This window comes from Dermacentor albipictus, chromosome 1, assembly GCF_038994185.2.
Source record: "Dermacentor albipictus isolate Rhodes 1998 colony chromosome 1, USDA_Dalb.pri_finalv2, whole genome shotgun sequence".
Classification (NCBI taxonomy): Eukaryota; Metazoa; Arthropoda; class Arachnida; order Ixodida; family Ixodidae; genus Dermacentor; species Dermacentor albipictus.
The window spans coordinates 500,303,357-500,330,707 of NC_091821.1; the positions used below are offsets into that span (position 1 = coordinate 500,303,357).

The 27,351-nt window shown below is 52.0% G+C and overlaps 2 protein-coding genes across 2 annotated transcripts; both read left to right on the forward strand.

Annotated features, from left to right (window-relative positions):
* The first annotated feature begins 4,683 nt into the window (after positions 1 to 4,683).
* LOC135909388 (testicular acid phosphatase-like) lies at positions 4,684 to 5,821 on the forward strand. Its single transcript, XM_065441334.1, has one exon. The coding sequence runs from the start codon at positions 4,737 to 4,739 to the stop codon at positions 5,700 to 5,702; it is 966 nt and encodes a 321-aa protein (XP_065297406.1). The 5' UTR covers positions 4,684 to 4,736; the 3' UTR covers positions 5,703 to 5,821.
* Positions 5,822 to 21,807: 15,986 nt separating this feature from the next.
* On the forward strand, positions 21,808 to 26,357 carry LOC135909387 (solute carrier family 22 member 6-like). The gene is made up of 2 exons (XM_065441333.2): positions 21,808 to 22,978; positions 24,255 to 26,357. Exons 1-2 carry the CDS (start codon positions 21,831 to 21,833, stop codon positions 26,014 to 26,016), a joined length of 2,910 nt encoding a protein of 969 aa, XP_065297405.2. The 5' UTR covers positions 21,808 to 21,830; the 3' UTR covers positions 26,017 to 26,357.
* The last annotated feature ends 994 nt before the right edge of the window (positions 26,358 to 27,351 follow it).

Sequence of the window (27,351 nt, forward strand, 5' to 3'; positions counted from 1 at the left end):
TAATTTGCTATCGCAATGGATGATTCGCCCGACTGCTACATTTATTTTTTTTTACTTTGGAAGATCACTCACTGCAATAAATTTAAGTGCCCGTGCGTCTTCTATTTCGCCCTCGTCGACATGCGGCTGCCGCGGGATACGAAGATGGGGCCAATGGTTTTTGTTAGCAGTCACCTTGTGCAAACCGAATATGTTTTCTGCTATCAGTGATGGGTAATCAGCCAAAATTAATTAACACTTGTATAGCTGAGCAAGCTCAGATGTCAAATTCTGCATGACACTCGAAAAACATCGCGTTCAACGGTTTCCAGCTAGCTTGCTACTTTTGTCCTGTAGTTACCTCTTCCGCGTTTGGAAGTTTTGCCTCAAAACTCCAAGAAGGATGCGAATTGAGCACGCACCTGCGCGACAGCAGCGCTCTCGAAAAGAATTGCCAGCTACTAACTACTCAATGGTGGCCTTGGTGCCCACAAAAAGGGATAAGCCGTGGTGTAGCTGTTGGCCTCTGCTTAGTAACTGCATTCTTCGCAATCACCGTTGAAAGCGTAAATAAATCGATTCCCGCAGTGCGTGGGATGCACAAGCTCTTACGCGAAGCTGTGTGTGGCTAGCCGATTCGTCTCTCCGTCTGTCACCTGTACGCGGTAAACTCCTCCGGCGCAAGCCCACGCACATGCGCGAAAAAAAAAGAAAAGAGGCGCACGATTGGCTGAGCCAGTAGTAATGTCGTTGCTCTTCATCAGAGCCGAGCGTGGAGCAGTTGCTCTTCGGACTCCGAAACGGGTAGACCACGCGTCATACGTACTCCTCAGGAGCAGGCAGCTTTCGATCAGCAACGCCATGAACAGAACCGGGAACGAGCTCCTCTACGCCGTGCCGATGCTGAAGCCCGAGTACAAGAACAGGCTTGTGCAGCCGAGCGTAAGCAGCAACTGCGTACTGAGGATCCGGCTCCCTACCAAGCCGTCATTTGACAAACCATCAGGATTAACCCAGTGACAAACACCGGGGCCGCACTCTTAAACTTCGCTGGTTAGCATCTGTACGGAGTGCTTGGGCGGTTATTTTTTTCCTCTGTTCTCTACCAGCGCGTCTCGGATTTCGCAGCAGTATCTCGAGTCTGTTGCTATCCATACAACATAAAAAAATCGCTAGAACCCATCCTACGATGATTGTCAATGGTAATGGATATAGCATTGCATCAATATAACGACACAACGTGTTGCCACCATAGAAACAATGTTATGAGGCGTGTACTGCATCGAGACTCCTCTTTCGCGCTTCCCTAAGAACACTCGGCCTCCGAAATACATGGCGCGCCGGTGCGTGCGAACGCCAAGAAACGTGTAAGGGCCGGCCCACATGGAGCGATAAACTGGCCTTAAAGTGACGAACTTCGCCCATCGGCGAACGCCCGAGCCCGGCGTCCAAAAATGTCACGCCCGGCGAGCTTCGCCGCCGGAAGCGACGAGCGACCTCCCACTCACTTTCGGCGGCTGGTTGTCAGCCGGCGTGAGGTTCGGTGAAGAGCGGCACAATGTACACGATGCCACATACTCTGTGACCCAAGTTGGCCTGACGGTTGGTTTCGAATCCTGTTCCCTAAGCACACCAGCCAGATGCGCTACCCATATTCGACTATGGATTACCCAGTGATGCAGGTAGGTTGGAAAACAGACATGCACAGACACAGACGGACGGACGGACGGACGGACCGACCGACCGACCGACCGACCGACCGACCGACCGACCGACGGACGGACGGACGGACGGACGGACGGACGGACGGACGATATTATTATTTGCATCATCTATGTAATTCATTGTGTCACACAAAAATAAATGTCATCAGCGTACATTAGACCTTCAGAGTGCTTAAAGGTTGCTGAGAAATCGTTCACAAGTAAATTTACATAGAAACAGCTCCGCGGTGCTCCTGTTAGCTTAATTTCTGCCGAGGAGGTGAATCCTTTCATTACAATACAATTCCGTCAGAACTCTTAATTGTTTAGGAAGATTTGCCTCTTGGCTCGTACCTGCCCGCCGCGGTTGCTATGGCGCTGCGCTGCTTAGCACGAGGTCGTGGCTTCGATTCTCGGCCACGCCAACAGCATTTTGATGGAATGCAAAAACGCTCATCTGGACGTGCATTGGGTGCACGTTAAAGAACCCCAGGTGGTCAAATTAATCGGGAATCCTCCCCTGCGGCGTGCCTCATAATCGTATCGTGGTTCTGACGCGCGAAACACAATGTATTTAGGTTTCTACTTACTCCATACCTGTAAAATTTGTTCACGATAATGTCATTAATAGAGCGGATTTTCAGGCATATTGGATAATTAGCGGTACCCTATTGCAGTACGTTATACTGCACAAGGCGAAAGTTTGCAAAAGTTTTGTACCCACAAATGTTACAGGTCACGTGCCTGGCTCATGGGCTGCATCTTGTTAGCGAGGAAGTCCGAAATCTGTTCAATCATGTGAACGAGCAGATCGCTGCTGGAAAAGCAGTGTTTCGAAAGGCTCTTTCTCGCATTCGTGCTTTTAAGGAACAGTTTCCGAAAGCGCCCCTTCCAACTAAGCTGGAGAAACTGGCTCACAGCAGTCGAGCCACAGGCATCTTGCAGGCGTATACGACAAAGCTGGCATCAATGGCTTTGCAGCATGACGAGAGCGCGGCGGTGAGAAATGTTCAAACTGGACTAAGAAATGAGGGCCTGGAAGGAAGCCTGGCCTATATGTGCGTACATTTAACATTTTTGGCTAATACGATTGAGAAGCTCGAAACTTCAGGCACGTCGGTCTCATTGCGGCAATACAAAAGCGACTTGGCACCGTACCAAACAGACAGGTTGCCGAAGGAGTACTCAAAAAGCTAACGTCAATCTCTGAAAAGAACACGTGGTGTTCAGTATTCAATAAAGCGTCAAATTCTCAGCGCCCAGCATTCCGTGATCCCAAAGGATGTGATACCACTGAACGTTCTCTGAACGTTTGGACATCTATGGACGTTGAGCACTCTCATTCGTTGTGTAAGCTGATATCGAGCAACAGAGTCATGCCAGAACTATGATTTCATTATGAGGCACATAGTAGTGGGGTACTCGGGAATGAGTTTGACCACGAGGGGTTCTTTAACGTGCACCGCATTTCCTACCCATCGACTTCATGCTTAGCATCCCGAAACCATAGCCACTGAGCAACCAGGGTGAGTGTTTTCTTTTTTTAAGCATATCAGAGCATATCGCTGCATCTCATGTTTCTGCAAGAAAACAGACGATGTCGGCTCCGTGAAAGAAAACGGTGAGAAAATACAGGTTTAGACAACTTGGTTTACGTTCTTTATTTTTTTGCATTCTGAAAGAGAGAAGTAAAATTTATTGGAGGCATAAATTAGTGGTTGAGACCCTGGAAGAGGAGCTATCGTGGAGACCATGTGACCGCGACGAGGCTCGCCCACTCTGCCAGCGTGACTTGTCATTCTGGGTCATCCGCGTTGATCCCATACTCCGAGGCCTCGAGCGTTAGAGCTTCCAGAAGAATCGTCCTAGGCGGAGGGTTGGATGGGCATCCCCAAAGTAAGTGATCTTGGTTTGCGCTTAGCGATTCGCAGTGCCTGCAGTTAGGTTTCAACTATTGCTTGGAAACTTCAGCCAAACTTTTGGGGCTTAGCACGGATCGAGTCTGTACCCACCGTAAAGTCGTGGCCTGCTCCCTGGAGAGAATCGTGCTCGGTAGCGGATACGGTCTGCGTAAATTCTTGTAGAATTACGCGAGCCCGTGATAGGTGAGGATGGGCTCAAGCAATCCGCCGTGGTTGCTTAGCGGCTATTATGTTAGAATGCTGACCACGAGGTCGCGGGATCAAATCGCGGCCACGGCGGCCGCATTTCGATGGGGGCGAAATGCGAAAACACCCGTGTACCTAGATTTAGATGCAGGTAAAAGAACCTCAGGTGGTAGAAATTTCCGGAGTCCCCCACTACGGGGTGCCTCATAATCAGAAAGTGGTTTTGGCACGTAAAACCTCATTATTTAATTTTCTTTGTTCAAGCCGGTCAACCGGGGTCGAGCGATCCCACCTCCGGTTATCTGCTACTCGGGTGGCTACGTTACCCGGTGTTTCCGGCATGAGTTGGCACCCACATTAGATCGATATTGTCCTGGGGTTTCAGAAGTCTGCTTACAATGGGGCCGATTGCCTCGATAGTGTAGCTTCTTATGACCGCTTTAGAGTCTGACACAACGAACCTAATTACGAATATTCTTTACCCAGGAGCCCCTTCTCTTGGAAACTACCACAGTGATGTTTGTTTAGGTGCGGAGGAATTCGTAGCTGTTTCAAGAAAATTTTCTTAAGTTCTTCAATCGTTACCTTTTTATTTATTTCTTCCTGACAATTTTCCCAAATTCAGCAGTAACCGCAATTTTTTAATACCATCCAAAATCATGGCTAATCCCTCGCAGAGGGTATGCGCCATCATAAAACGAAAACTAAACCAAGCAGCGAATGTTAGCGTGTCCAATGAATCGTCTTGGACTTTACTCGCTTTAATTTATTCACCAAAATTTTTAATTTCTAAATGTGTTACTTTAACACATATGTAAAATCTGCCTGACTCTTGGCCAATCGCCGTGAGGGAGTGTATGCCAAAGACATTAAGGTAATCATCATCACCATCATCACCATCATTCTACACCTACATCTACATTTACAAACTAACCAACCAGCGACAATGTCCGTATCAACTTCCACGGCTCCGAAGCAGGGTCAGAGGGCGCCAGACAACCTGCTTTACGTGTTCGTTATCAGCCGGCATGGCCAACGGACTCCCGTCATGCGCTGCCAGAACCTGCACAAGAACGAACCCGTCGACTACGGCCAGCTCACCGAGAAAGGTCGTGAGCAGACCTTCAGACTGGGCCAGTTCCTGCGGGACCGCTACAAAATGTTTATGGAGGCTTCGGACAAGCCCGGCCAGGTACTGGCCACCCATGTCGGTTTGGATCGGTGCCGTGACAGCGTGAAAGAGACCCTGCGTGGCCTGGGCGTGCCGGCGGCAGCGACCAGCGCCGACCCGACGCGTTACGACGTGCCGTTTCTCGGCAGCGTGAACGACAACATGGACAAGGCGCTTAAGGAGCCGGGCAGAGGAAACTTCGCCACGCTGGGAGACCTGGTCGCTTTCGTCGCCGAGAGGACGGGGGCGCCGTGGCAGAACAACGGGGACAAGTTCCTCGTCATGGACAGCCTGGTGACTCACGTGCTCAACGGGAACCCCGTGCCGGACTGGGCCAAGCCCATGTGGGACGACTTGCTGTGGGCGGACCGGAGGGTGTTTGTGCGGGCGCTCGTGGGTTACGAGCGGCCGTTCGCCGGTTACGTGCTGGGCCGGGTGCTGGACACCCTCACAGTCAAGTTCGAGAAGCGCGCAGAGCGGCCCGACATGGTGCACGTCTTCTCCATGTCAGACACGAGCGTGTTTTCGGTGCTGAAGATCCTCGACGCGTCGCATGATGGCCGACCGTGCTTTTGTGCCAGCGTCTTGATTGAGGTGTACAAGGACGGCCCCGAGGAATGTGTGCGAGTCCTGTACTGTACCCAAGAAGAGCCTTGCCTTGTTCCCACTGACAAGACAGAAAACCCGTGTGAGCTGAGCAAGTTTCTGACATTTCTGGGTAGCGTTTTAAAAGCGCCTTAGCGGGAGATTGACTTGGAAAAGGGCAGCGACAGCTGTCTTGTGCGTTATACTTTTTTGTCGCACTGCGGTGTATAGAATTCGTACAAAAAGTGCTCTGGCATTTGTGATCTATTCAGCTGTATCTGCGTACTGTTTTCAGCTCACTGCATTGTCATATTGAAACTCAGGGGCCTGCAAAACACGTGTAGTCGTTGCCGACATGCATGGCATCTAACGAGCCACCGTACCTTTACGTGCTGCTTACCTGTTGCAGAGAGATGCAGATAAGCAATTTCCATGATTAGCAGCACTTCCTGCAGCGTAGGTTGGTTATTCGATATCTTACTTTCTTCGGGCAGTGTTTTCTTTTGTTATTACTTCGCAATTCTCATTAACTCGATCTGCTGACTGTATACATACCGATAATAACTGATTTCCGAGGAAAAGGGAGTCTAAAAAGAGAACGAGCTTGGTCTGCACAGTTTACTGAAAGTTCCAATGTCACTCCACACTTCGCCGGAACTTTGGAAGTACCTAATACTGGCAGCATTTATGAACGCTCCACAAAACGTTAGTTAGGACTACTTCATAACTCATGGTAACAGATTAAGAAATTGTTGGCAGAAGCAGGAACGCGACCACAGGATAAGAAATAGCTAAAATGGAACGCTACACATTATACATCAGTATGATCTCAGTTTCTTTTAAATAAAAGGATAAAATTTTTGTAATGTCACACGTGGATGCCAAGCAACACAGACAAGGATATCACTTTGTTTTTTGGTATTGCTCATTTTGCTTGTATAAATACATGCTTCTTGTATCAATTGTGCATGCATATTAAATTGCAACCCTATATATATCATCATCCTGTAAAAGAAGAATAGTTGGAAGTCACTGCCCGTCTTGTCGCTTTTCTTGGGGCTCATACTTGCGCTGTTGTTCAGTTACAATGAAAATTTCGGTTTTCCGTAGTTGAGAAACAATTGTGTTCACTCTGAACTAGAGCTTATAAGAACAATCACTGATTGAATTTGACAAAGTTCTAAAACTTTTATTTTGAATATGACCTCCTTGACATTGATAGTCCTTACAAAAATGAAGCGCTCGGTTCTCCAATTATTATTTCGCGGCATTAAATGGATCGCAGATTGACGCTCAGTATTAAAGATTTTCGAGAATATAGCGCAGCGTTTTCTAACCTGTTCCATTCAGGGCTTCCTTTTTTGTAAGCCCTCGATGATTTTTTCACAGTGTAATAATACCTGCATGCGCACTTATTTAGATATATCCTGTTCCGTGGATATGCACAGCCACGCATACGCTATATGGTGTCCCGTCTATTATACACCCATTAAAAAAAGTCGAAACGTTCTATGCGGATTAAGCCAATTGCACATTATTAGTAGCAATCAGGAGAAGCTTAAAGTCTTTGTGTTTGTGGGATGTCGCGTCTGCTGAAGGACGAATCCCAACATAAAAACGTAACTGTTTATTCGATTAGCTATGGCAGCGGACGAGCATACCAACGCTACGTTCGTCTCGGTAGCAGAAGGAAAAAAAAGCAACTCTTCCCAGCCGGGCAGCCTGTTATTGTAGCCACCGTGGGTGACGCATACCTCGAGTGACGCAGTGGTGACGCTGTTTTATCGGTAACGCAGTCCAGCATGTAGCCGTGTTATGCTGGTACGGATGATGACAAGGCGGAGGCTGCGCGGAAATATTCTCAGAGTGTGTCGCCACATCACGTCTCCTCCCCTCCCCCCCTCCTTGTGGAGTGGAGGGCCCTCAGGGTTTGTAAAAATCTGTGCAGCGTACCCGACGTCCATAGCGTGTAGTGACAGAAGCAGGCTGCGATGTCGGGGGTCGTGCAAATACCAGTGCACGCCTGTGGGTGCACTGGTGTTTCCTGGTTCGGCGGAATCGATGTCTTCAGCCGGTCGATAGAGACGCAGACGTCGTTCCCGTTAACCTGACTTCACGCGCACCTTCACCGCAGAGCCTTCAAAACCTTCACGCGCAGGGTGAAGGTTTTGTCGTCGCGACGGCGAACTGGGTAGTGTCCGCTGTAAGGTGGCTGGAAAGGCCTGCGGACGTTGCTGTCGCGGAGAAAAGTGTGCGTGCACGTTGCCAGATCCTTGAAAACGAAAGGGGCAGTCTTACAGTGGTGGGCTGCAGGTGACGGGCAGAAGGCAGCGATGGTGCGTCGGAGCCGGGCGATGAAATCGGTCGGATCTGACGTCGCGGTGATGGATGGCGGTGCAGCAAGCAATTCGCCTGGGAGACGGAGTGGTTTCCTATAGATGAGCTCTGCTGGTGTAGCAGAGCTCTTCTGGTGGTGCTGGTGTAGGTGGCGCGAAAACCTAGGGCAATGGCTGGGATGGCTTCGAGCCAGGTTGAATCCGGGTGGCTCATGATTGCTGATTTGAACTGTCGGTGGAAACTCTCGATTATCCCTTTGGCGCACGAGTGGTAGCTGGTGGTCCTCGAGAGCTCGAACCCGATCGTCAACGCGAGGAGCCTGAAAAGGCGCGATTCGAACTGTCATGCGTGGTTCGGGCCCCCTTCCCGCTGACGCGGCGAGGGGGCCCGAAGCGAGCAATCCAGCCGGCGAAGAAGACCGAGGCGATGTCTTCCGCGGTGATTCCCTCGAGGGGCCATGCCTCAGGCCATCGAGTGTACCGATCGGTGGCGGTGAAGCAGTAGCGATAGGGTCCAGCTGGGTAAAAGGGCCCTATGATATCAAGGTGGACGTGTTGAAACCGACCAGAGGGCTGGGGCAATGTTCCAAGCGGTGAAGTGACATGCCTGGTGATGTTAGCGCGCTGGCATTGAATGCAGGAGTGCGCCCAGGTGCGGCAATCCCGCTGCATGGAGGGCCAGACATAGCGGTCCGCCACGAGGCGTGTAAAGGCACGTATGCCGGGATGGCTGAGAATATGCAGCTAGTTGAAGAGGCAACGGCGATGGGAAAGGGGCACGGAATGCGTGCTTCGTGCTGTTGACGTGTCGCAGTAGATAGTCGCTGTCGATGCAGGTATGGGGACTTGTTGCAGCTGTAGTTAGGGCCCGCCCTTAAGAAGTTCATGCAGTTTGACGTTTGTAGTCTGAGCCTTGGCGAGAACGTCGAACTATCAGCGAACAGCTGATAGCTGCCACACGTGAATGTGCGTTGGCGACCACGTTGTCCTTCCCGCTGACATGTCGGATGTCGGGGATAAACTGGGCAATGAACGAGAGCTGGTTCTGCTGGACCGGCGGGAGTTTGTCGCGGCGTTGAGAGAAGGCGTAGGTCAGAGGTTTAAGGTCGGTGTAGATAGTGCAGTGTTGTGCTTCGAGAGTGTGGAGAGTGTGGCGAAAGTGTTGAACTGCTTAGTATATCGGCAGAAGTTCTCTGTAATAAGCTGGCGAACTCGACGGGGCGGGGGTCGTGGCTTCGTAGGTGGGATTGGCCGCAGAAGGGGTCGTTTTCCTAGCTGAGAGTTTCTTCGAGAAGAACTCCAAGGGATGCCAGGTGTTGTCTACGCGTTGCATAAGGGCGGCGCAGACAGCGAAGCTAGAGACGTCCGTGAAGAGCCCCAAGGGAGCGTCTGGCACGGGACGGGAGAGAAGTGTGGCGGTGCTAAGAGCAGATTTGCATTCTTCGAAAAGTTGCGTTAAAGCCGGTGTCCACCGTGATGAGTTGGTTTCCTCGTAGACCAGCCAAGACATCATGGAGGGGAGCCTGGTAGTCGGCTGCGTGTAGCAAGAATTGTCTGTAAATGTTCAGCATGCAGAGGAAACGGCGAAGGTCTTTAGCGGGTGTGGGTTGAGGGTAATTTTGCAGGTCTGAGATGCGTTGAGGCAAAGGTCGAGTTCTTTCTGATGAAACTTCATGGCCGAGGAATTCGACGATTGAAGCGCCGAGCGTGCTCTTTGGGACATTGACGAGTATAGCCGTGGTCATCGAGGTGTTGGAAAAGCAGACGAAGGTGCCTGTGGTGTGCGTCGGCCTTACGGGAAAAGACCAGTATGTCATCAAGATAGATGAAGCAGAAGTCCAAGACACGGACGACTTCGTCGATGAAGCGTTGACAGGTTTGTCCAGCGTTCCTCAGGCCAAACAAAGCTCATGAAGGAAACTCGAACAAGTCGAAAGGAGTAATGATTGCAGTTTTCGGGATGTCGTCTGGATTGACGGGTATCTTTGTGTAGGCCTTTACCAAGTCTAGCACGGAGAAAACGTGGCAGCCAGAAATGCAATGGGCGAAGTCCTGTATATTATGAACGGGGTACCTGTCCTGAATGGTGCGGGCGTTGAGGGCACGGTAGTCCCCACAGGGCCGCCAGCCTTCCGTCTTCTTCAGGACAAGGTGAAGTGGCAAGGCCCATGGGCCGTAGGAGCGGCGGGCGATTCCCTCACGGAGCATGGCTTCGAACTTTGATTTGGCTATGCGCATGCGGTCCGTGGCAAGGCGACGGGGGCGGCAGAAAACCAGGGTGCCTGGTGTGGACCGGATGTAGTGCACAGTGGTGTGCTGCACATCGCGCGGCAACCCGCTAGGGCTCGTCAAACTGATAAATTCGGCGAGAATAGCGTGGTACGGTGAATGATTTCCAACACCGAGTACTTTGATGCTTGGTTGCTGGGTAGTCGTTCGGTGTCCTGACGAAGAATGTCCCGTTGTCCCGTCGATGAGACGGTCGTGGCGGCAGTTCGGAAGGAGGTGCGCCAAAAAGTCTGAACCGATGAGTGGCTCGATGACGTCGGCGATAACGAAATTCCAATGAAGGCCACGGCGTAGGTTTTTAAGCTGGACGTGCAGGCGGAGCGAGCGGCAAGTTTTGAGTGTGGACCGGTTTTCAGCGCTGAGCTCGAAAGACATAGGGGAACGGGTACCTTGAAGATGGGCTCGTGGGTAGCAGCAAATGTCGGAACCGCTGTCGACAAGAAACCGATGCTTTGTAATTTGGTCGGTGACAGAGATGCGACGGCCTCCAGGTTGGCAGCTCGCAGCCGTGTCTACGAGCTGCCGTTTGCGTTTCCTTTATGTCCAGCGGAGCAGGGTGGTCGACATTGTCGTGCTCTGTCCCCGAAGCGTCGATGGTAGTAGCACCGGTCGTCGTTACCAGGCTGCTGCAACGGGGTGGTATTACGGTCACGGCTTTGCGAGAGGCGCGTCGCCAAGTGTTCACCCAGGCGTCGTTGAATGTAGCTAAGCTGTCGATTGATCTCATTGATACGGCGCGCAAGCTCTATGGTGTTCAGCGGTGCGGCGACAGCCTGGACGGTGGGCGACAACTGCAGCAAAGAGACCTCGATGGCGCGATCAGCGATCCCGACAAGTTGGTCGGGAGGTAGCGTAAGCTGAGCCTGCAGAATTACCTGGACGTGCGGTGGAAGTCGTTGAAGCCAAAGTGCTCGCACTAAGGAATCCTGGATTTCCATGATGCCTGCGAGAGCACGCATGTGGCGGAGGAGCTGCGAAGGCTTGCGCTCGGCAAGTTCTGCGGACTGAAGTTGTCGCACCTTCTGATCTCCCGAGAGTGACAGGCGACGGATGAGTTCAGTCTTGAGGTTTTCGTAAAGGTTGGCCGTTGGTGGGTTGGCAAGGATATCCCGGACCTCGTTGGCGTATCGGGCATCGAGGTGGGCGACGACATAGTCGTAGCGGGTCCGGTCTTGCGTGATGTGCGCGAGGGCGAACTGGGCCTCGACTTCGGCGAACCATACCTCGGGTGAGTCGGCCCAAAACGGCGGAAGCTTGACAGCCACACGCCAGACGCCGTGCAGGGCAGCGTGCGGGGTGCCGTCTGCCGGGTTCTGACGTCCTCGGTGGAGCCGGCAGGATGCTGCTGCACGGAATCATTGAGTTGGCCGGGCCGTTCCTGAAGCTGTTGCTCTTGCTTCTAGATCATCTCCTGCTGCGTGTGAAGCTGCCTCTGGAGAAATTCCAGCTGTCGTTGAAGGGCGTCTTGCTCTTCCATGGCGATGCGTTGTGCGTTATCCAGGTCACCAGATGTGGGATGTCGCGTCTGCTGAAGGACGAATCCCAACATAATAACGTAATAACTGTTTATTCGATTAGCGATAAAAGCGGACGAGCATACCAACGCTACGCTCGTCTCGGTAGCGGAAGAAATAAGTCCACACTTCCCAGCCGGGCAGCCTGCTTTTGTAGCCACCGTCCGTGACGCATACCTCGTGTGACGCAGCGGTGATACTGTGTTTTATCGGTTACGCAGTCCAGCGTGTAGCCGTGTTGCGCTGGGCCGGATGATGACAAGGCGGAGGCTGCGCGGAAACATGCGCAGAGTGTGTCGCCACATGTTCTTCATAAAGTAGTTTGTAATAACGAATTGACCAGCTTTCTGATTTTTGCAGTTGTCGAGGATATCTCAATACTGTAGAACTTAGAACAAATTCGGAAACGTCAATTTGAGTTGTTTGTATCCTGCATGGCTTTCTTTCCTGCAAAATTTGTATATATAACAGGGGAGACCCCAAAAGCAACGAAACTTTTCTTTTACCAAGTTGGAAGGATAGTTATTACTTATTCGTGAGGATGAGCGCGCGTTCTGCCCTATGGTCCCCATCAGTTTACAAACTAGCGTCATTGTGTCAATTTTTGTATGCTTACTGCGTTGTTTTGTCTTAACCCTCCGTCGGAGACTGTTAGTTTTGCGGTGGCGGACGTCAAAAAACAACTGTGTGCATCAGGTTCCCTTATGTCTTGTGAAAATTTACAGCGAATGGCTTTATTTGGCTCTATCACCTGTTTTGGTGGCTGCCGGTCGGTGGCTGGTGGTCGAACTTTCACCGCCGATACAAAGGTGCCGATGCAAATGGTACGTGACTCGTGCAAATGAGTTGCAAAGCGCGTTCGTCGCCGAACAAAATCCAGCTTTTTCTGACGCGCATGCTGCCGCACGAGAGCTTTGTAGCGTGACAATGAAGATTAGATGCTGTAGTGAACAGACAGCTCGGAGTACTGCCAACAAGTCTCCTAATTTGGATTTGAAAATTCCCTAGATTTCCAACTTGCAACAAAACATCATGGTGGTGTGTACCCCCGACGATATACGTGCTTCACGTTACGCCGAGATAAAATCGATCTGCATTGGTGGCAAGGAACACGTGGTTGGCGCATATCAAACCGCGCCATATGGCACCGTTAAAGGCATTATTAGAGGTATCCCAATAGAGGACTCCACGGACGCAATCAGCCGGAACATTGTTAACTCGAGAAATCCCTTGGCACTTGGCGCGAAGAGTATTGGTAGCTCGACCGCAGTCATCGTGGCTTTCAAGGTCCTGAAGGTCCCGAATTGCGTGTGCTATGGTCCCGTTCTCACCAAGTGCAGCCTATATCGAAAACAATTCGATGCATGTAAGCAGTGCGGAAAGGTGGGCCACCACCGCGACGTTTGTCCAAACCCTCACGTGAGGGCTTGATTTGCTTGCGGGGCCATTGACCCCAAGGAAGACCATGGTTGTACCCCCACTTGCAGATTGTGCGGAGGGCCACATCTGACCGGTGACAAGGTTTGCAAGAATAGGTTCAAGGTCCCATACGTAGTTACAAGGAGACAATGGGAGCGCAAGATGGCAGAACAACAAGCGCAGCAGCAACAACGAGCATCTCTCAGAGCTGAGGAATTTCCATCGCTGATGTCAGCAGCCGCAACACATGCCGGCCCAGCTGGTCGCCGAGCGTCACGTTCCGTCTCGAATCGCAGGGCCAGCGAGAGTAGACAGCGTAGCCTTAGCCGTAAGCGATCGCAGTCACGTGACCGCGTGAGCTGGCCTATGCAGCAAGGCATGGTGCCAAGAAAGCACAGGGGGGTGCCACCACCACCACCACCTCCAATACCGCAACGACCACCACAACGATCAAGACCATTAGCACCAGCAAGACCGTCGATGGCAACAACAACAGCAAGACGAGGGAAGACGAGGCGATGATGATGTTGAGGGACGCCAACGAGGTACTCAGGCGCAAAAACAACGAGCTCGAGACGAAAGCCAGTAGGCAAGAGGCCACTATTAGCAAGATGGCAAACGAGATCATGGAAATCAAGAAACTTCTGACGACCCGTTCCACCAATAACGAAACGCACCAAGCGGTATCATGTGAACCAACACCCAGCATCAGCAGCGCTGTACCATCAACATCCGCTGAGAAGGAACCGACACCCAAGAGACGAACTATCGAGAACTTGAAGGAGCGCAAGCTCAACGACCGGGTGGACAACCTGAAAGACAAGGTCGACCAAATCGAGGAACACCTCGACGGGCTCGAAGATTATATTAAGACAACGTTCACCACGATGATTAACGACAGGTTCGCCGCCATCGAGCGGACGTGTCAGCAGTTAACGAACGCAATACAGCAAATAACGCGGCAGTACAATCAGCAACAATCATGGCCGCTCCAGCAACAGCAACAACTACAACAGTGAAGGGTCTCGTGACCTGGCACTGGAACTGTAACGGTTTCGCTAGCAAAGAAGGCAGTCTTGTAGCAACACATAACACAAGTAGCAAGCAAGCCTGATATAATCATGATACAAGAAACTCGCACTGATGCAGTGTCGCTACCCGGTTATCGGGTATACGCCAAGTCTCCAAAGGTCAGCGGCGGTAGAGGGATATGCACATTGGTTCGCAAGGGACTCACCTATTGTGCACGAGTTGCATAATAGTAAAATTGATTACACTCTCATCGAGGTCGTTACGGGCAAGAAACAAAAGAACAGCACCTTTCTGCTTAACGTCTACAGTAGCCCTTCACACTGGAAGCAAAAATTCAACACGCTCCTTCACAGAGCCAGCACCGTGGCGGGGACTCACAGGCTCGTCGCCTGCGGGGACTTCAACGCGGCACACCCGGCATGGGGATATAACAAGCAATTGACCAAGGGGCGAGACCTGTTCCAAGACACATTAGACCTGGGCTTCACCCTCATCAAAGACCCGACTGATCCTACAAGGATTGGGAGCTCTGTGTCCAGGGATACGACGCCGGACCTCACGTTCGTGAAGAACGACGAGAAAGGGAATATCTCCTGGCGCAACACGGGGTCAGAGCTCGGCAGCGACCACTACATCATAGAGGTCTTCATACCGGAAGAGGTCAAGACCTCGGAGGACACCAGAAAACGTAATTTTACGGATTGGGATGCCTTCCGTAGCCTGTTACCAACGGAGATGGAGAAAATCGAGAACATAGAAGAATGGTCAGGCCACATCGCGGGGAAGGTCAAGGAGGCGACCAAAATCATAGAAACGGATGAGCAGGTTGACAAGGTTGACAGCCGCCTCGCGCACTTATTCGAAGCAAAGCAATCTATCCTAAACAGGTGGAAGAAGCAACGACTAAATCGGCGCCTAAGGGAGAAGGTGGCAGAGCTGAATCGCGCCATCGAAGTTCATTGTCGGCTGCTCTGCACGCAACAATGGAACGAAATCTGTAATGCTGCGGACGGGCAGATGCATTGCGGCAAAACCTGGAACTTGATGCGGCATCTGCTCAACGAGACTAAAACAAAATCCAACCAACGCGACCGCCTCGCAAAGATCATTCACAGAGCATTCAAGGAAAACGGGGAAACTGCAGTAATCAGACGCATAAACAGCAAGTACCTTCCGGTTACACCCACGGAAAGGCATCCTGAGTACGGCGGTCAAGCCAACGAGAAGTTTGACCACGACATCAGCGTCGAGGAGGTGCGAGCGGCCCTGCACGAACTAAATAAACAGCAAGTCGGCGGCCGGCCCGGATCGCATCTCAAACAGAGCGCTCAAGAACCTCAGCGATGTGGCCATCGAAAACCTCACTGGTTACTACAAGGGCTAGAGTGCGGGGTCACTGCCCCAGCAGTGGAAGACTGCCAAGACCATACTCATCCCCAAACCAGGCAAGCCGCCGAACACGGACAACCTCCGGCCCATCTCGCTCACGTCCTGCGTGGGCAAGGTGTTGGAGCACGTCCTCATGTGTAGGTGGCAGGGTTACCTGGAGGAGTCGGGACTATGCCCCACCACGATCATCGGGTTTCGGCGTTCCCTCGGCACTCAAGACGCGATGATTCTGTTGAAGAAAGATATAATTGACGATGACACCCTAACGAAAGACAACAAGGCCATTCTGGGGCTGGACCTGCAGAGCGCCTTCGACAAGGTGAAGCACTCTGCAATCCTAGCCCAGGGGTCCAGACTCAACATGGGCGCAAAAACGTACAATTACATCAAGGACTTTCTGACGGGACGGACTACCGAGCTCTGCGCCGGCGATCTACGACTCCAAGAGAAGAGGCTCGGCAGTGTCGGGACCCCCCAAGGCTCGGTCATCTCGCCGTTGTTATTCAACCTTGTTATGATCGGGGTGACCAAGTGACTCTCTCGCGTCGAGGGCGTCCGGCACACCATCTACGCCGATGACATCACGCTGTGAGTTCCGGGAGGCAGCGATGGTCACATTGAGAGCACGCTGCAAGAAGCCGTCGACGCGATCGAAGACCAGCTGAACGGTTCCGGTTTGATCTGCTCACCGAGCAAGTCAGAACTGCTGGTGTTACCACCGAAATACGTCAGACGTAAGAAGAGCGAAGCGAGGGATTACGAGGCCATCAAGATCGTGACGAGGAACGGCCACGTGATCCCGGAGGTCGACAAAATCCGGGTGCTCGGCATGATTATAGACAAGCGACGGGGCAACGGCGAGGCTATTTCCCGCCTGACAGCCAAGATTACCAACGCAATACGGCTCATCAGACGGGTTGCCAACCGCAAGGCCGGGATGAAGGAGGAAAGCTTGATTCGGCTTGTGCACTCCTTCGTAATCAGCCACGTCACCTGCGTTGCAGCCTTCCACAACTGGATGCAATGTGAAAGGAATAAAATCAACGCCCTGATACGCCGAGCTTACAAGGCGGCGCTCGGACTATTCGAGTGTTCAAACACCAACAAGCTCCTGAGCCTGGGGGTACACAATACCCTCGACGAAATTGGGGAAGCGCAACGGACCGCCCAGCAGGAGCGGCTCTCTATGACCGAAGCCGGCAGGCGCATACTTCAATACTTGGGCTTCACGCCCGGAGCGAAAGCGGCGAGTAGCGACGTTTCTGTCCCGCACGGAACTCGTCGCCGGATTCGGGTGGACCTCATCCCGAGAAACATGAACCCGGAGTATAACAAGGAGAGAAGAGCGGCGAGGGCCAAGGCCCTCATCGACTTTCACGCCAAGGACGAGCACGCAAGGTTCGTGGATGCGGCAGAATACCAGGGAGACTGCGCGGCGTTCGTAGCTACCGTCATCGAGGCGTCGTCCGGCGCGACGAGGGCAGCGGCGAGCTTACGGGTCCGCGAGGCGTGTCAGGCGGAGGAAGTGGCCATTGCCCTGGCCATTGCCGACTCCGGGTGCCAGCGGTGTTGTACGATTCCCGAAGTGCAGTGCGGAATTATGCAAAGGGCAAAGTGTGTGGTGAGACTGTGCGCGTTCTGTGCTCGGCTGACCTGCAATGACAGAATCGGTATGTTAGAATCAAGTGGTTCCCGGCGCACGCGGGCAACGATGCGTCCGAGAAGCACGATAACCAGAACGAGACGGCACACGCAGTGGCGCGAGCGCTAACCAACCGCGCCGCTGCAACCGACCGTCCAACGTGGTGTAGTGCCAAGGACCGCATGACGACGTTCAACGAACTTACACAGTTCCACCGCCTGGCTCGAAGGACTTTCCCACCCCCGCACCCGGGGCTGAGCCGAGCGGAGGCGGTGCTGTTCAGACAATTGCAAACTGGTTCTTTACCCACCCCAGTGTTAATGACTCATCTATACCCTAAATTATATGTGAGTGATGTGTGGCGCGTGTGCCAGCGGGAGAGGGCCACCCTGACGCACATCCTATGGGATTGCACCAAGTTTCCCAATGAGGCTTCGACAAGTACAACGATTCCGCCGCGACTCGCGGATGCGGCGGAATGCTACGACCACGAAAGCCAAACCTGGGCCGTCCAGCAGGCCTCGGCGGCTCTTGAAAGACAAAGGCCGAGCGAAACCAACGGAACGTTACCCCTCAGGGCGATCGACCGCGGGAGTAACACGCGCTGGAGTTGAGTAGAGACCACCCGCTGAGAAGACGTCAGGGCCCACGTCACGGCGCCATTTAGTCATGGTGTCGTTCTGCAGGCGACTACATGAAATTGTCTCTCTCTCTCTAGATTTCCGTGGTGATTAAAAGACGTGATTCAGTTTGTCAATATGTTTTCTGTAAGAATAATGGTTTGTTCGTGTTATATAGACTGTACGTTGTAAGAGTTGGGGTCGGGCATGTCAAAAGTGGTAGCTGCCCCATGCCCTTCTACGACTCGTTCACGCCAAGGACGTTTTTGAAAGGAGGAACATGTTCTCATCGAGAACGAAGAGTACTGGCTTTACTTACAATATGTACATGAGGAGCAGAGAACGTTACGTCTCAGCAGTCTAGCATGACTCAATTGAAGCCAACCTGAGGAGCCGAAAAAGTCCCCTAAATCCCCTCTGTCCTTCCTACATCCCTAAGCCAGGAAAATCTGCCGTCATGCCTTCGCCCATTCGGAGCATCCAAAGCCGCCAAAGGACCCGCGTTGAGGGTGTGGGTGTGCAGAATCACTCCGGCACCTTTGTTCACTAAACACACAGAAAGGAGGGGAGCCTCGTAGACAGGGAATGTCACGCTTGACTAAAGCAGGCGCATCTCGGTTTCTGAGATGACCCAGCAATTAGCAGGAGCGTGTGTCAAGCAAGGCCACCCGCCAGTTTCTTGCTCCCATCGTCGGGGACGACGGCACTGTACCATCCATCAACCCTCTATTCGCCAAACGTGTCTCGCCTTGGTGTCGCCGTTGGTCTGCCCGAGAGGGCCAATTGTCAGCTTCTCGAAAAAATTCGTCGCAGTTTAGGCAGGAGAGGCTGGAAAGTCACTTCCCCCGCTGGCCGATCGTAACAATGTTTTATAGCTGAAATTTATTTCTGAGTTCTTTTTAAGATGTTTAAATAATGAGCTTACTGCATTCGAAATGAAATGATGTCGCAGTGCCAATTGCTATGCTAAAGTCACAGCCTCTGCTTGAAGCTATTGTCACAGAAGAGCACGTCAGCACGTTTCTACTTTGCTTCTAGTCATTGATTTATTCATTCCAGTACTCTGAGGGCACGAGTGCTTTCAATAGAGTGATTTTTTTTTGCTACACTAGGAGCTGCACATAGAAAGAGAGAGAGAGAAGGGTGAAAAGGCAGGGAGCTAGGTTAACTAATAATAATAAATAATAATAATATTTGGGGTTTTACGTGCCAAAACCACGTTCTGATTATGAGGCACGCCGTAGTGGAGGACTCCGGAAATTTTGACCACCTGGGGTTCTTTAACGTGCACCTAAATCTAAGCACACGGGTGTTTTCGCATTTCGCCCCCATCGAAATACGGCCGCCGTGGCCGGGACTATAGACTGTCCAGTTTGCCACCCTACACGCGGCTAGCGAGATGGGGGAGCGAAAGAGATAAATCACGTCACGGGTCACGCGCTAAGAAAGTTGCCGCGTATCTGCAGTCGGGCACTCGCCTTCGTGTGCAGCTGAAGACCTCGTGTGGCTTTTATGATGAGCTGTTGGGCCAGGCTCCCAGCGCCTCGGCATCTGCGAAAGGCCGATCGCACAGTTTACTCAAGTCACGCTGAAGAATTGTTTGTCGAAGCGTGAGCAGTGGCATAGCTATGCCACTGCTCAATTCGACAAACAACGGCCACAACAAGAACAAGGTTAGCACGAGCGTGAATCTGGCCTGCCTCGAGGATTTCCCTTTCGAGTCTGCCTTTGGATCAGCTTTTAATCTCGGTTTTATAGAAAAGGGGCTTACAGCCACAATCCCTGCAGTGCGCAGGAAGGTGCGTAGAGTTGCTCAGGGCCTTTAATAATGAAGAATGTTCTCTTAGCCTGTCATTTAGACAGCGCCCCGTCTGCCCAATGTAAACTATCCGACAGTCTACTGGTATCTTATATACCACTTCGGTAGCACAGGAGGCGAGCGGTTTCGTGTGTTTCCACAGGTCTTCTGCTTGTTGTGGCCGTTTCGCAAAGGCGCTCAACCGAGAAAGCTTGAGAGGAGCTGTGAAGACGAGGTCAACGCTGTGCTTTTCCCGATTCTTCTTAGGTCGCGTGAAATCGTTTTGTCTCTGAATATTGCTTAGTTGCAAGTGAGCGTCTTTCCTTTCCACGTCTCCTTTTTCCGCAACGCTTCTGCGCTCCCCTTTGCAAAAATCATGTCAAACCAACTAGCCCAACAGCTTACAATTTCATTAGAGAAACCGAGGTCAGCGTCGAATCGCTCTGCCCGCAGACGAGTGCAATCAAGGGCCCGCGGCACTGCGTTAACCCCGCAGTGCGCGAAAGTACAGGCTCTGTAAAGGTCATTATGTCGTTACTAGCCTTGAAAATGCTCACGGGCATGAAGCCATGTATTTGTGTTTTCGCGAACACTTAGTAAACGCAAGCGCATACCGGTAACAGGCGTTAGTTGTTTTTCGAACGCTCCTATTTTGAACAAATTAATCCTGTGCAGTGAGAAACAAACTTTAGTGTATTTCGAAATGTAAACTAAAAAAGACGGCTGTATAATACCACAATTTACGAAACTCGTAACGTACAGGGGCGATCACGCTCGTCGAGCTCGAGCAGCGTACGGCGGAGCAAATGAACGGAACTTTAGCGTAGCTGTTTCACTAAGGACAAAGTACTCGTGCTTGAAGGAGTTTCACGTTTTAGAGCGCAGCTCTTTGGCGTCCGTTGCTGGGTTTCGCGTCGTCGTCGTCGTTGTCGGCGTTGTCGTCGGCCTCGTAACCAGCTCGCCGACGAATCTGCTGCTCCGCCGCCGCGCATGCGCGCTGTCGGCTCTCCGGGCGAGGGAGGATGATGGAAGGGAGGAGGAGAGACTGTGGAGGAGGGCTGGCTACACAAATGGCTCTTTGGCGTCCGTTCCTGGGTTTCGCGTCGTCGTCGGCGTCGTCGTCGGCGTTGTCGTCGGCCTCGTAACCAGCTCGCCGACGAATCTGCTCCGCCGCCGCGCATGCGCGCTGTCGGCTCTCCGGGCGAGGGAGGATGATGGAAGGGAGGAGGAGAGACTGTGGAGGAGGGCTGGCTACACAAATGGCTCTTTGGCGTCCGTTCCTGGGTTTCGCGTCGTCGTCGGCGTTATCGTCGGCCTCGTAACCAGCTCCGCCCCCTTTCATCCCCCCAGCGCTAGCAGCGACCGACTGATACCGCTTTCGTGAGTCCGCTACCGCACTCACGAAAGACGTCGTGCACTTCCTGCAACTCGCATTAACCGTCCATCGATCCACACCGATGTTAGTAGTGGGGGACTTTAATGTTGACATAAAGACAAACAGCAATTTCCTAACACTTATGCGGGAGAACATCCCGTTCCTCTCGCTCGTAACGCGTCCCACGGCTGTGACAACCTCGCGAGGCACTTGTATAGATCTCGTCTTTGAGAATCAAGCATTGGTGTACCAAGTCGAACATATATCAGTCTATTTCTCCGACCACAAAGCTTCCTTCATGACTGTCAAGAACTGTTAGTGGAGTCTTTGTTAAAGGAATACGTGTGAAAAATAAAAAAAAATTCTCTGATAGCGCATACATGTGTTGCTCGATTTCTTTGCCTCAATCTATCGAAAAGGTGAAACAGCTTATTTGCTGCGCTCAAATTTCGCATTAGGAAGTAACGTAATCGTCGGTAATTTTTTTCCACTTGCGTTTCGAGTCGACAAGTGGAATCTTCTCTGTACGCGATTCAGTGTCATGCAAATGTAGTACGAGCTTCGTCTCAGGTCATTACGCCTGTCTTGAAGTACATTTTAAAATAGCTTAGCAGAGAACACTCGCTATGGCACGGTATGAGCACTGTGGCACGCTGTATATGTGATTACTATTCCCTTTTTTCCACATCGGCGCGTCCATGCACACAGCCAGACCGAGCCGCCGGAGTGCGTCGCAGATTTCTATCATAGGGCACGGCCGGTCTCGAGGGGTGCGCGCGCTTCTCTTCGCGCGCTCCCCAGAGACCGGCCGTGCCATTGACCCGCCGTAGTGGGAAAGTGCCACTGCTTGGGGACGAGATCAAGAACAAGATGGCCGACGAACAGAAACAGGAGAGCGGGCATCAAAGTGGCCGAAGTCGAGCCCACGCAGCTTCCAGCCGTGTCGAATTTGCTCGTGGCGAGGCCGTGCCTGCAGGGTACGCTGTCATCGCCAGACAGCGGTGCGTAGAGTTTGGCGCTGCTGAGTCTAGCGGCGAAGAGGTCTCTCGTCAGATGAGCATTTCTACTGGTGCGTCTCACCTGTCTAACTCCGTGGGTGCGTGGAGCTACGACGGCGTTCGTAGCGAAACTCGCTACAGCACCTCGACGGCACCAACTTCGCGCAGGAGCAATAAAGGACTTCCGCACAAGACTGCGGATTGCCCACGCGCGGCACAACGGAGGCAGAAGGATAACAACGTTACAAGTACGTATAGGTCTGCGTACATCGGAACTGGTAACATCGGTAAAGCTGACAGTGCGTCGAGCCAGGAACTTCTTTTCGGCACCCAAGTTGGCTTTGCGAGTTACCATTTTGTGCCTGACGCGCCCACGGAAGTACTTGGGGAGGATGGTGTGCGTGGCCGCGTCGGAAACGAGTGCGATGAAAGTGTAAACCACCACCGTGACAAGAAGCGTCGGCCACAGAAAGGGACCAGGACGTCGAATGGCAAATCCGAGTCTTCTCGGGACAAGGTGACGTGCAGCAGGAAAACTCAGCGCACGGGGGAAACCGTCGACGCCGTCTTCAAGTCTGAAGAAACTTGTCTACAGCACTGCAGCGGCCACCGTGCTTGCAGCAGGACGTGTGGGAGAATGCCATATGGACGCAGGCATCGCAGGCACGGTGTTTGCAAGTTATGTTTAAGGCGGAATTGCTCATCATTGGAAAAGCGTGCGAACGTCGAAAAGGCCAATGGGGACCGATTGGCCCACTACATAGCAGGCGACGCTTTCAGTGTTCAGACTATTGCTCCTGAACAGCAGCAGTACATCGTCAGCAACGTGATGGATGGAACGCAGTCAAGCAGTGGCCGCAAGAATTCCGGAGGAGCAAGGAATGCACCATACGGGGAAAGCCACGTGCAGTTCATACCACCGCAAGTTCCCGCGCTCCAAAGTACAGCGGAGGCTGGAAAGCGGCAACGAGTCGAAGGAAAAGATACTGGCCAGCAGGGCGGTCAGCAGTGGCCTCCTGGGTGCGTATCATTGGTGCCTGCGCATGCATTTACCGAACGTCCCACAATTGTCGCTATAGCTTATATTTAGCCAGGCTCAACTTTTCGCGATGTGTGCGGTGGTTGCGGCAGAGTCCGCAAGTTTCGATGCTCTATGCCATAGAAGCAAAAGTGACCGGAAGTACCTTCAACTACAGATCCACGCTACAAAAGCACCCGAAGCAATATTAAAATTCGTGTCGTGTGTCATTTTAGTTCATACAGGTTAATTATCGGGACTGATTAAAGTCGCCATGTGTCCTCTTTCCAGCTTTTCTGATGATAGTCTCGGCACTCAACAATGCGTCGTGTTTGGGAAAACCAATAATGGAGCTTTTAAGCTATATGGCTTGGTGTCACGAGTTAGCAGCTGTTCATTCCAGTTGATTATTAATGCGAAAGCATTATATGCCCCATTACGGGAAAAGCCGGCGATGTTGGCGGCGGCGTGACCGAGCAATGGTACCAAAAATGGCCGATGGCGAAGAGTAAAAGTACGTCAAAATGGTCGGATTGATGTCCATTTTCGCAGGGAGGTTCCTGTAAACATAGTAAATTAATGGCTTTGAATGGAAAATTTGGTACATTTTGGTCTGCGTGGAAATCGAGCCTGGATCTCCGGGGTGCGAACTGAGCACGCTTCTCCAACGCTCCAGGGTTCTGGCTGGCTAAAAGTGTGGCTAGTGCGTGCGTGATTGCACACGTCACGTCGCAGCCATCTGGCTGACTAAAGAGAGAGAGAGAGACAAAAGGGAAGGAAAGACAGGGAGGTTAGCCAGTGTAAATACCGGCTGGCTACAAAGGTGTGGCCTAGTACGTGCGTCATTGGGCATGAGGGCGCAGCCAGTGGGGAGGAGATGACGCCACCTCATGAATGCACAAAATGAGCGTGTTCATGACATTCCGAGGTCTACAAACATTATAATATAGCTTTCGCATTCGTACGCGTAAGCATTCTTAAATGTCTCTGCTAAATTTATTGCTATTCGTAATACTGTCCATTTCATGCCTTCTCAACTGCATCTTTAGTAAACTCGTATTGGTACTTTCGAATCTGAAAATGTATAAGCTTGGGACACGCTCGATTACATACATAGCAGCATGCTTACCAGGGTACTCCCCCCTCACTTAGCCTCTCACCAGGCCTGGCAACGAAAAAGAGCGTGAGGTAAAAATTCCATCAGGAAGTTACCCTGATTGCAAAAGTGACAAGACAAGGAAGCACTCTAGCAAGCACGGTACCTCGCGGCATTCGCAGGTGGCCGCTCGCGCTGGAGTACTCAGACGATCCCAGGCTTCCGGCGATACGGACACACGAGGAGGCCACGACGCCGAGCTTCACCACGGCCACGATGCAGAAAATCGATAACGTCTTCAGAAACCAGGGCTCTGCGATGCCGTCCGAAGCCCGCATCTCGGGACGCGGTTATTATCAGTGGCTCTTGCTCGCTTGCGCCTACCTGGCTACCGTTGCTTCATCATACCAGAACTTCTCCGTGCAGCTGCTGGCTCCGTCCTTCGATTACTGGTGCAAGCCCCCTCCAGGAGTGAACAGCACCCAGTGGAAAATCACCAACATCCCTCTGGACAAGAACGGCCGGCACAGTCGCTGCTCCATGTACGAAGATATCGTCATGGTTTCCTCGTTTCGGCCCACGCTCGCGGAGAATGGGAGCCGCAAGGTTGTGGCATGCGCGGAGTGGGCGTACGACGTCGAGCCCGGTGTGCACACGGTGGTCAGCTACTGGGGCCTGGTGTGCGACAGGGCCTGGCTGGTGTACCTGATCACCGTGTACTACAACATCGGCAGCTGCATCATCGTGCCACTCCTCGCTCAGCTGTCGGACAAGCGCGGCCGCCGAAAAGTCATCGTGGCCTGCGTGCCGATCGCCATGGCCGCGTCGGCCGCCCAGACCTTCGCCACGGCCTTCTCCGTGTTCCTTCTGGCACGCGTGTTCTTTGCTGCTGCTGTAACTATGTTGCGAATTAATACCATCGTGCTGCTTTTCGAGACGACGTCGCCGAGTCACAGAGACGCCTATGTCCTCAGCGCGCACTCCGGCTACGTCACTGGCAGTATGGCTGTCACCTTGTTGGAGCCTTCAGTGCTGCACCACCGAATAGTGAGCGCATTCGGTCTGGTTCCAACGTGCCTCCTCATAGCCAGCATCTGTTTGGTCGAAGAATCTCCACGGTGGCTTCTGGACACTGGCCAATTGGACGAGTTCCACCAAGTTCAAAAGCGCATCACCCCGATCAACGGCGCTGTCGTGAAAGATACCCCACCGCACGCCAGTGAAGTAGGGCAAGCCGCCGCCGATCGGCACAACTTAAGCCTCAAGCAGAAGGAAACGACCACAGATTTGATGCAGATATCGGTGGTGGACCTCTTCTCCAACGTATCTCTGAGGTACCGAACCGTCCTCGCCTCTGCCCTCTGGTTCTCTTTGTTCTTTTGCCTCTTCGGCATCTGGAACTTAACTCCGCGAGCACTGACAATATGGCAGCCGCTCACGGCGGTTATGCTTCGAAGCACAGCCGTGATTGGCGCCTACCTAGTGGTGAAATCCTACTCCAGAAAGGGTGCCCTGATGGCTGTATTGCCTCTGGCGATTCTCCCCGCGCTTTCGGCCTGCCTGAGCGCCACGCTTCACCGTGCTGACACCAGCCACTTTTTCAATCAACTGGCTCTGACGTCGGTGTTCGCCGCTGATGCCATTGTGGAGCTGTACAGCCTCGAGCTGTTCCCCACCGTTATGCGAGTCCTCGGGTTGTCCGTGGCGGTGATCTTCAGCAGGTTCGGCGTGGCCTTGGCCTCGCTTCTCAAGGACCTGGCCGAGTGCTGCCACGACTGGGTCCCGCTGGCTGTGGTGGCGTGCGCTCTCGTCTCTGCGCGCGTCCTGGTCAGGTGGCTCCCGGAAACCAAGAACGTCACGCTGGCTGAAAGCGTCTACGACGTAGAAGTGGAGACCATGAAGCACACGGTTTCCGGTGTGCTCCAGCACGGAAACATTCGATGAAATTATTGAATGCGCAGCATTGAAATTATTTGGCACGTTACTTTCTCGAACGTAGGTGACAAAAGACAGAATTATTCGAGCACTGTACTTTCTCTTCTTATCTTCGACATGTGCGCTATGCGATTCCGTATTAAGGCTAGGAGCTACCCTGGCTATCTCGGTGTATACCTTTCCTTCCCGCGTCTTACTTTATGGAAAATGTTGTTTCCGTGTTTTGAGCGTTCTTGTCGATAGGTGCTCCAACTGTGCTTGAGGATTAAAGAAGAATACATAAAAAAAGAAAAGTGGCAGGATGTTTTAAAGTTTGCGAGGAACCTTCAAACGACAAGTAAACTACCACTGCCTTCGTTATTCTTGGTCTTAAAACTAACTTTGACACATTTCTTCCATTCAACTGTGTCAGCCGTACATACGACCTGTCTCGCACATTGATGGTGTTCCTTGCAGAGGCCGCATACCTTCCGCTGTATGTGTGACAGCACTTGCAGGGGGATACGAGACAATTGACGTGTCACAAGAATGCATTGCATGAAAACGGAAAAAGGTGAATGATATTGTCGTGGATATCACACTCATACGCAGAAAGGGTAAAGATCTTACGGGAAATTGCTGTTTTATGGGAACGCTTATACTAAGTCCGAACTTACGAGTGCGCAGTTCAATTTGGCAGGGAGCAGTATAGCACGAGTGCGAAAGGCCTCGTGCAAGCGATTGTGTTGTGTCTCTCACATGTAACTGTACACGCTGGATTTTGCAGCTGTCGCTTTGGAGCTGTCATAGAACAGCGACGAATGAGAAAGTCGCGGCTGCAGGGTGACGCTAGACCTCACGAGGACGACGTGGCAGAACGCACGCTCTGCCGTGCATATATGCCAGGCATAAATTAAGTTTACGCCAGAGGGGGCCTGCGAATAAAGAATGGGGGACTTCACGCCTGAGACTTACTACAACGACAGCAAAATCGCAGTGATAAGTGAACGATATAAAACGGAATAAGCTCAACAAGTAGCTATTTAGATCAGTGACAAAGTCGCAACTAAAAATAAAACTATATAGTTCTGCATCTAATAGATCCATCCATGGGAGTGCGCGCCAAGGCTAGATCTGACTTTTCAATGTTAAGATATCATTAATTTTATTAAACGCGCTATATGCTAGGTACGCAAAGCATGTATTGCACAAGCAATTTATACCCTTTGGCGAGCACTACTTTTGTGACAAATTATTGATTAAAAAAACCATAACAAAAGCTTCTTAAATATTCAGCTGTCACGCTTACGGTATTTCTTTCGTTTGAAACGTTAATACAATCGTATTCGAAGACAACCTCACTTT